Genomic DNA, 9,842 nt, shown 5'->3' with positions numbered 1-9,842 from the left:
CAGAGAGATATGTACTGTATAAACTGAAATGAGAGAAATTCACAACACTGTTATACATACAGTATGTATAAAGATGAATTATATGGTAATGAACTTGATATAGCGTCTCATCTCAGATTCAGCATATCTAACAGTTTACAAAGTAGGTCAAATTACAGAAGCTAGCTAAATCACTCAAATGAAAGACAGTCAAGAGCTTCAAATGATCAACCCATTCTCAGAAAAAACTAAACAATCCAAACACAGGTGAAACAAAATACCATCATTTGTCACTTTTAAAGGCAGTTGTCTTTTTCTTATTTTATCGTCATCATTCTAGAAAAAACAGTACAACAAATCATTGTATGTCTAAAAACAGACTGTCTTTGGTGAAGGGGAACCCACGGCAGTAGTGAAGCAAGATGCCGCTGTTACCTCCTCCCTATTTCACTTTGCCTCATGAAGTGAATGTTGTTGGCACTGTCAGAGAGCTCCAGGTACTGCTCCACGGAGAGCACGAAGTAGCCATCATAGCCGGGCACCCGTCCAGTGGAGAGCAGCTGCTGCCTCTCCCCCTCTGTCCAGAGCCTGGAGCCCTCCTCTCCTTCCTCCAGCCTCCTCTGCTCGATGACCCAGGCCTGCTCCACCGCCCTCTGCCGGGCCACCTCCAGCACATGCTCCCTCTCCTCTTCCTCTGTGGCACCGTAGCGGATGTTGAAGCACAGAGTCCCGTGCTGCATCTGGATGTCAGCGAAGCGCCTAGTCCTCCCACCCACCACTGTCGTCATCTGGGACACGGTCATGTTGATGCCGTTTTCCAGCACGCGACCCACTCCGGTGTGGCCGACCACTCCCAGGTCCCCCTCCAACAGGCCAGGCTTGATAAAGTAGTGAGTGTCCAGACCGCCCACCGTGAAGTGCAGGCCGGAGAGGTAGACCGCGTGGTTTAGGATTGCTGCCACACGTCGGCTGTCCTCGCTCGCCACACCAATGATTTCGGTGGTGACGACATTATCTCTGATGGCAAACTTGACGCCCTTACCAAAGATGGAGGAGATGGCAGAGAAGCGGGGCCTCCGGCCATACCACGCCCCCAGCTGACCACTCACCTTACGCATAGGCAGCCGGTCCAGAGAGATGAAGTTCTTCAGGTGTTTCTGCAACTCACACTGGATACCCAACAGAACCTGGCAGACAAACACACATGGGATAGTTATCTAATGATAATAAGGATTATGAGGAGGTTATGTAATATCTAAGGATCATACTGGAGATTAGTCTCTGTCTAGGCCTAGTCTAGGTTTAGCTCACCTTACTAGGGTCCCAGTCTTGTGTTTTGGTTTGAGTCCTCATCATTTCATAGGTTTGCTCCATGCTCTCCACCTCTGGTTTGGGGTAACCAGGGACAACATTGTGGAGCTGGAACCCAAACAGTTGCAACCAACTGCTAATGTCTGGAGACAGAAGGTATTGAGGAGTCAATGACAGGGCATAGAATTTGAGATTTTGTCATGCAACACAATTGAGAGTCCTATTTTCTATAGTTTAAATGTTTGTCTTCAGGAAGTAGACATAGTTTACCTGTAGTGAACTTTGTGACATCCTGTAACTCTCCAACCGGGTAGTTGTTTTTGAAGGAGTAGAGGTTGAAAGGCTTCGGGTTGATGCTGAGCTCCATCCACAGGTTATGGTTGGGAGTGGTCCACCTCCCAGCCACCACATCATAGTCCCTCCTCCCCAGGTGGACCAGCTTTGTCAGCGCGTCATATAGACCGCCTTGGAACCCGATGATCAGCTGAAATGATGGGTTTGAGTCTTGGTAGATGTCTCCGTAAGGGGTGTAAAGCATCTCCTTGACGATGTGTCCTCGGCTACTGAAGATGGCCAGTGGCGTGCCAGAGTTATCACAGGCTACGTAGTACTCCTCCCCGCTGCTCAGCTCCATGGCGATGAGGTGTCCCTGCAGGTCATAGTACAGGGAAGTGATCTCAGAGCTGGAGTGGTTGTACATGTGGGTCACTCTGGTGGGTTTGGTCAGGTCAGCGTAGAAGAACTGCAGCTGCTGGCCGTCACTGGTCCTGCTGGCCACCCGCCTGCCCAGGCCATCGTAGCGGTAGTGAACACTCCTCTCTGACACCTTGTCAAAAGCTTTAGCAAGCAGCCCGTTGGAGTTGTAATCAAACATGACATTGCCCCGCAGGTGAAGAAAGCCATCTTCATCCATTTTGTACTGAATTTCTCCGAGTCGTGTTATGCGGTCTCGTAAGTCGTAGCGCAGCGGCGTGAGTCTAGCACTGTTGCCATGACTCAGTAAATTAATGTTGCCATTGAGGTCGTAACTATAGCGCCACTGTGGCCTATCATTCACCGACACAGCCTGGAGCTGACTATCAGCATCATACTCGTATGAGTAGCGTGTGATGTTGTTATCCACACCAATTCTGATGTCACAGATAGTGATGCGGCCCATGTTGTCATACTGCACTGTCATCCAGTAAGCAATAGACTTCAGGATCTCGTACTGGACCTCAATTACTTGTCCGTTCGCATTAAATATCTTAGTGTGCTTCATGATGTGTGTAGTGATCACTTGATTGAGGTCATAGTTTATGACACTGAATTTTCCAAACTGTTCAATCCTTCCAGACACGTCAACATAACGGTAAAGGTCAATGGGAAGAGGAGTTTCATTGATCATGGCCTGCATGCTGGTGACCCGGAAGTTATTATAGCTGTAGTCAAATCTGGCATTCACCAGGCCCTCCACACTAAACCTATAGATCTGTCTCCCAACCAGAGGACCTGTGGGGAGAAGGATGAGGTAATTAAAGTTTGATTTCTCAACATTTATAAGATGAAATCACAATTTCATCTTTAAAAAAAACTCAGGCATAAATGAAACAGTCTTTTATAATGAAGTACATTTGCATGACTCTAGCAGCTCTTCAAAGTTTGAAGACATACTTATTGTATCATCAATAACAGAGCAGAGATACCCAGAAGACTAATCCAATACCTCAAACAGTCTTGTTCACACTCATATGGATTGCACATTATAAAACAGAGGCAAAGTATTTGTATGTCTGCCTAAACTAAACTAACGAACTAAAGCAGAATTAAAGACTTGTACATTTTAATCACTTCTGTCCTTAGGATATGAAAATTGCAATGAGATGGTTGCATGATATCATGTGACTGCAAATGAAGTTGGAGGCTGCTGACCTGTGATGCTTGAAATTGCAGGGGTGTGATACATTCAAAGCAATTGAATGGCAGTTAATTAATGTGGGCTTATTCACTCTCCCATTCAGCTCTGCCTCTAACAACATATTCAATACCTTCATTTGCGCTCAAACCAGCTGAGGAACTCAGAGCAAAAAGTCAGAGACCTCACTAAAAAGACTGCCTAGCCTACAGTATGATACTTACTGTACTGTAGGTATGAGAAAATGTTAATTCATTTGACATCTACACTACTGAAGTGATAAAGTGTGTAATAGGCAGTGGTGTAAAATACTAAGTAAAATACTTTGAGGTACTACTTTAGTAGTAGCTGCTTATATTTTTTACTCGACTTCATTGCTTTTTTTTATTAGATTACTTTTTACCCAATTGGTAGTTACAGTCTTGTCCCATCGCTGCAACTCCCATACGGACTCAGGAGAGGCAAAGGTTGACATTGACACAATGCCTGCTTAACCCAGAAGCCAGCCACACCAAAGTGTCAGAGGAAACGCAGTACACTGTGTCAGCGCTCAGCCCACCACAGGAGTCGCTAGAGCTCGATGGGACAAGGACATCCCAGCCAGCCAAACCCTCCTCGAACCCAGACGACGCTGGGCCAATTGTGCACCGCCCCATGGGTCTCCCGGTCACTTGCAACAGAGCCTGGGTGACCACTAGGATCTCTAGTGGCACAGCTAGCACTGCGATGCAGTGCCTTAGACCACTGCGCCACTCAGGTCACTTCATTCCTAAAGAAATTATGTACTTTTTACTCCCACACATTTTCCCTGACAACCAAAAGTACTCATTACATTTTGAATGCTCAGGCAGGACAGCAATATTGTCAAATTCACACACCTCTATCAATATAACCCATTGTAATCCCTACTGCCTCTGATCTGGTGGACTTACTAAACACATAAATACTGTGTTTGTAAATTATGTTTGAGTGTTGGTGTGCCCTTGGATTTCCGTAAAAAAAGAAAAATACATTTTGGGGATGCATGGTTTACTTAATATAAGGAATTTGATGTATGGCATTTATTTTTATGTTGTACATTTACAGAAGTATCCTGTAGCCTGACGTGTAATGCTCGACCCGTTCACTTTAACACCACAAGACAAGAAAATGGCCAAAAAGAGTAGAACCAGCTAATCTGCTTTAACTCAATGATTTGACTTTTAGATGTTTCTTTTGGAAAACAAAATATTAAAAATGGAATAGTTTCACCATTTTAAAATGAGAGTTCAGGGTTGACCTTAAAATGAGGGGCAGATGTAAATGAATCACTAATCATATAAAATAAATCATCTTTAAAGCAACAAAATAACTAGGGCTTTACAATGGTGAAATTTTGGGATTAAGTTGGTTAATGTCTTCCTAGAAGTGACAGTGTTGACAGAGAAAGATGTTGAAATGCTGAATTTTGGCCTTATTGCAAACCTTTATTCATATTTAATTCTCCATGTGGTCTATATTAAAAATGGCAGTTCATTTAATAGAACAGGCTTTTAAAATTCAATATTCAAATATCAAAGGGATCCAAAAGGCACTCATTTCATGGAATGACCCAGCTACATTTTCAAGTAATATATCCAGGCTTATCATTGAGCCAGCCAAATCCACCGGCCAGGCTATATAATACATTCTTAAGTATTCTCATCCATGCTCTCGCCTACCATCATCCCTCTCTCTGCTGTCCCTGATTGCTTATTTGCTTCAAATCAGACTTATTGTGGCCCAGCCAGTGGAGGACCTGGGATACTATTAAGTACAGGTTTATGTCAATTCGTTAGGAGAAAATCGAGGTGTATCTGTGCATGGAGATCAGGAGAGACCAGCAGAGTATGGTGACCCCCAACAGAGAGGCATGCATGTCTCAAAAGGACAGAATACAAGTCTGTGAAGCTGAGGAAATTGCTCATCAGTGCACAGCAGCACTCCCAATCTCCAACTATCCAGAATGGTTTCTGATTTGGTGCCCTATATAATCAGTGTGCAATTCCATACTGGCTTTATAGGGATTTCAAATCCCAACAAAGTTTTGCAGTCGTCCATGGATTTAGGTTCCAAAAATAGATTTCAACTTAGCAGGATGAATAGGATATATAAATTCTCATGGGTGAATTATTGGGGCCATACACCTGAGTATATATTTCAAGAGGTGCTAATAATGTACTTCATGATGGTATGCTCAATCTCTCAAAGCATATGTCAAACTTTAAGTCTTGTCTGACATAAAGCCTTATCAGAATTGCTTATAGTGATAAGAACTCACAATAAAGGATCATCCTCAGCTATGCCTAAAGGCCTCATCTCATAGTTTATTGTATTATACTCCTGCAGAGGCACAGCCATTTGTGGTTTCCTTTCTTACATTAACCTGTCATAATACATTCCATTATAAAAATCAATAAGCTACTTTATGGCAGCCATTCATTTTGAATCTCTTATCTTCTTGTCATTATGTGAGTATCATACGTCATTACTGAAGTTTAACTGGCTTGTTTTCGTTTGTAACGTTCTTCAGCGCTATTCCCCATTAAGTTAACTAGAAGGTTGGTCTGTTTTGTGGTACCTGTCTGTCTGTAGCGGATGGTGCACATGAAGCCCTGGTTCATGAGGTGGATGGTCTTCACCCCACCAGAGGCCTCTTCGTAGGTGTAGGTGACCAGGGTGGTGTCGTACAGGATCTCTGCCAGGCGGGACTGGCGTGTGTAGTGGTAGAGGATACGGCGGCCCGTGCCCAGGTACAGAGTCTGGAGCAGGCGGCCATCATGGCTGTAGTCCTGGATCACAGAGGCTCCGCTGCTGTCTGGTGGGCTGTAGGTGTTCCTGTAGTAACCCACTGACAGCATGGACTGCAGACTGTGACGCACCATACTGGGCATGGTCACAGATATCAGGTAGTCTGTGTGGTCATACTCAAAGGTGTACCGCCGCTGGCTGTGCAACAGCAGCATGACCGACTACAGAACACACAAACAAAAGTAGATTAATACTCTGAGCTACAGACTGCCACCTAATTCATATATATATATATACAGAACAAACTAAAATCTTTATGTATTGGACTCTTTCTGGATCCATCGCATGTCTAGCAAATAACAATACCTTCTCCAGGAAAGTGTAGCTCCATATCTTCCCACTGGTCCATGTTCTGGAAACCACCTTCCCGTTCTCATACTCCAGTTTCTCTGACCAGTTACCCCTCTGGATGCTGGTCACCAGGCCTGCTGGAGAATAGGTCACATTCACCTCATTGTACTTGCTGCTGGGAGACCAGACGATGGGACGACCCATCTGGTCATAGAGGATCTGCAGGGTGAACTTGCGGTGGTCATCATAGATCTTGCCCACTCGTGTGGCTTGGTTAAAGTCTATGGACAGCACATTTCTGTTGTGAGCCTGGGGTTGGTGAGAGACAAGAACGACACTTGAGTGAGTGGTACAGCCATTCCTCTGACTAATACTACAGCTATTGACTATTTCTCCCAAAAGTTTGCTGTTTTATCTAGATAACAATGATGCAAATGTTTCAAAAACAAACCACTGTGCCGATTTCAAATGGAGGCTTTTAAAGACTTCAGTGTGATGGTAAATGAGTGTTTCACCATTAATAGCAATTCAGACAGGCAGTAATGGAGTTGAATGTTCCCTCTCTGCCTCAGCTCAACTAGAAATGGGCCTAAATGCTTTTATTTCATTTAATCCTAATTTGGAGGAGGAATAAGTCAAACATTCTGCACCCTTTCCCCCCTCATTATCCTCCTCTCTCTGACAGAGTCATCATCGTCTCTCCCTCTCTATGTGCATGTTCAATGAAGTCTGGGTTACAATTGATTTTCCATTTTCACTGTCTGAATCTAAAAATATTCCACTAAGAAGTTCTAGGCATCCATAATAGTTTAGCAAGTCATGTGTAAATGTGTTTCGTTTCAGTAAACTAGGTGTATGTTGAGCACGACTTCACAGGAGAGGCATTTGAATGTAAACTTTTTTGCTCAAAATGTGTTTTTTTTTGGCAGAAATGCCTTCTGGAACATGTGAACTTTCATGTGCCTTAACAAACTTGAATGCCATCTGTAAATAGGAATAAAATAGTAACATTTCAAGTTGGTTTAGCCACAGAAAAAGATAGGAACCTTCCCGCTAGCCATGATTGGCTTGGACATACCAAGAGATAAGTTTAGATTGGTCTGCCATGTAGCACGCTACTGTCTATAACATAAGCTGCTCAGTATGTGAAGGTAATCCTTTCTAACACAGCTTAAAAAAATTAAAAAAAATCACAAACTGAAAAAGTATTGCTAATGCTCTCCACTTTCTGGAGGACCGAGTTTTGAAATCAGTGGAATGTCCGGTGGAAGCAGACTGTTGTATTAAACACCTGTCTCCGGGTTACATTTTAAAACAAAGGGCAACTGTGGCATCCATGACATAGAGGGAGAAACATTCATCCATGTATAGAGTAAGAGAGTCTAGCTAGCTAACGTTAGCTGGCTGGTTCACTAGCTAACGTTACGTGTATGATCTGTGTAGTAATATTATTCGTCTCAGAGCCATTTGCATTGCTACTTATAGCCTAATGTTAGCTAGCTAGCTAATATTGAACCTAGTTGGTTAGTTTTAGCTACCAGCAGATTCATGTAGGGTAGTAACATTATGAGTTGGGATTATGGTTCATTGTTAAGATAGCTACATTTATAAACAAAATACTCCACTATGCAAGTAACCGTTTCACTGTACCATTTACACCTTCTGTATCCTGTGAATGTTACAAATAAACATGATTTTATTTGATACAGTGTGCGTTTACCAGAGACAGTAATGTGAAGAACATGACCTGCACCAAAGTCAAATTATTATACAACGTTAGGCCAATGAGACAGTGTCCAAGTTCTGAAATTCTCCAGTAGAATGCCTCGCTTTTATTTCACACTCAAAACCATAAGGTATTTTCTGTAATGAGCTCACAATTAACTTGTAAATAATGATCTTGTTGTGAGTTTATTTTCCTGTAATAATGAATACAAATGAGCTAAAGTTAAGACATTGTCAGCTCTATGATATGGACATTATTATTATTTGAACAAGATAGAAACATTGTTAAAGTTGCTTTTAGGTGCCTGGTTTGCTAGATTGACATGTACTAAATTCATTTTTAAAAGGATGGGTTTATTGGTGTTAAAATACCAGTTATGCTATTTTACACCCCTGTCGTTTTTGCGTTTATACTTTTTCATAATGACAAGTTTGATGTCGGACCACAATAGAATGTTGGGCACCCAAGTTGCGTAGCGGTCTAAGGCACTGCATGTCACTACAGTCCCTGGTTTGAATCCAAGCTGAATCACATCTAACCGTTATTGGGAGTCCCATAGAGTGGCGCACAATTGGCCCGGCATTGTCTGGGTTTGGCCATGGTATGCCGTCATTGTAAATAAGATTTTGTTCTTAACTGACTTGACTAAAAATGAATGATGTCACTTCGACAACTGTCATAGTATAAACCAGCCTTTAGTCTTGAAATCTTTGGTTGTTTAGTACACCACCATACTCACTATGTTTAGCACATGGTCTCACATGTGAATCCTTAAAGAGATGGGTAGGGCTAAGGCGTGAACAATCGTGAATGGGTGTAGAGAAAGAAGAGCTCTCCAGTATGTGTACCAAAACATTCATGGGCCCTTTTCTCAAAAGTGGGGTTACAAGTTTATCAACTTTCAAAGCAGAATTACTTTCCCCTTGTTCCTCAACTGTAGTATACGATATACCATTTTCTATCTCACTACTTTTTTCCAATGTAAAAAACACTTAAATTTTGCTACATAAGACCAAATTGAGCCGGTCAGTCACACATGTTCTATTTAACATGACCTACAGTGTTATGGAAGAGTCATCAAACTCCCATAGGGTGATATTAGGTCTGTTGTAAGTACGCTGCCATATTGTACCATATGTAGACATTCCTCCCAGACACACACACACACAACATATGGTGAGGGGTATTGTGTTCACGCTGTCTGTTCTGCATCTTCCTCACCCTGAGCCTGCGTTCATAGGCCGTATAGTTCCCTTTAGCCTGGTCTCTTCTCTGCCTCCACTCGATGACGCTGTGAGCATGCTCGCCCGGCAGGGTGATGTTACACTTGCCCACCGTGGGGTTGACCACGCCCGCCGAGATGTGGGGTTCTGTATTCAGGGTCACCTCCATGCCACTGGCGAACGTCACCCACAGAGAGCCGTCCGAACTCACACGGTACGTGTTCTGAGCATGCTCTGTGTGGGGCCATGGGACAAAGAGAGAGAGAGAGTAATAGAGAATTAGTGAGTGTGTGAGAGAGAATTAGTGAGTGTGAGAGAGAGAGAAAACTCATTCAGTATTACAACAGGGACAACTCATATTGTGACAGAAGACTGGTTCAACTGTAGACTACATACCGTACATGGCAGTTATAGCAGTCCAGTAATACCATTGTCATCTCTTCAATAAAATGCATGAATTATATTCTTCACAGCTCTTATTGTAGAGACAACAGAATGGTATATTATTGCATGTGCCATGTGACATTTCATTGGTATCCCCTTGAGTAACTGATGAGACACTGGTTCCGTATGTGTCTGTGAGAACAGA

The 9,842-nt window shown here is 43.0% G+C and overlaps 1 protein-coding gene across 1 annotated transcript in view; it reads right to left on the bottom strand.

Moving 5' to 3' along the window:
• Positions 1 to 293: 293 nt before the first annotated feature.
• Positions 294 to 9,842, bottom strand: part of LOC139422968 (teneurin-1-like) — a 226,980-nt gene continuing 217,431 nt past the window's right edge. The window contains exons 27-32 of the mRNA XM_071174499.1: positions 9,252 to 9,487; positions 6,320 to 6,613; positions 5,784 to 6,174; positions 1,561 to 2,781; positions 1,291 to 1,433; positions 294 to 1,166 (exon numbers count right to left, since the gene is read on the bottom strand). Of these exons, the coding sequence (XP_071030600.1) occupies positions 411 to 1,166; positions 1,291 to 1,433; positions 1,561 to 2,781; positions 5,784 to 6,174; positions 6,320 to 6,613; positions 9,252 to 9,487 (3,041 nt within the window). The 3' untranslated portion in view covers positions 294 to 410. The remainder of the gene's footprint in view (positions 1,167 to 1,290; positions 1,434 to 1,560; positions 2,782 to 5,783; positions 6,175 to 6,319; positions 6,614 to 9,251; positions 9,488 to 9,842) is intronic.

The sequence above is a fragment of the Oncorhynchus clarkii genome, chromosome 12, assembly GCF_045791955.1.
Source record: "Oncorhynchus clarkii lewisi isolate Uvic-CL-2024 chromosome 12, UVic_Ocla_1.0, whole genome shotgun sequence".
In the NCBI taxonomy this organism is placed as follows: domain Eukaryota; kingdom Metazoa; phylum Chordata; class Actinopteri; order Salmoniformes; family Salmonidae; genus Oncorhynchus; species Oncorhynchus clarkii.
Note: the sequence above shows the minus strand (reverse complement) of the source record. Positions and strands in the feature narration are given on the sequence as shown.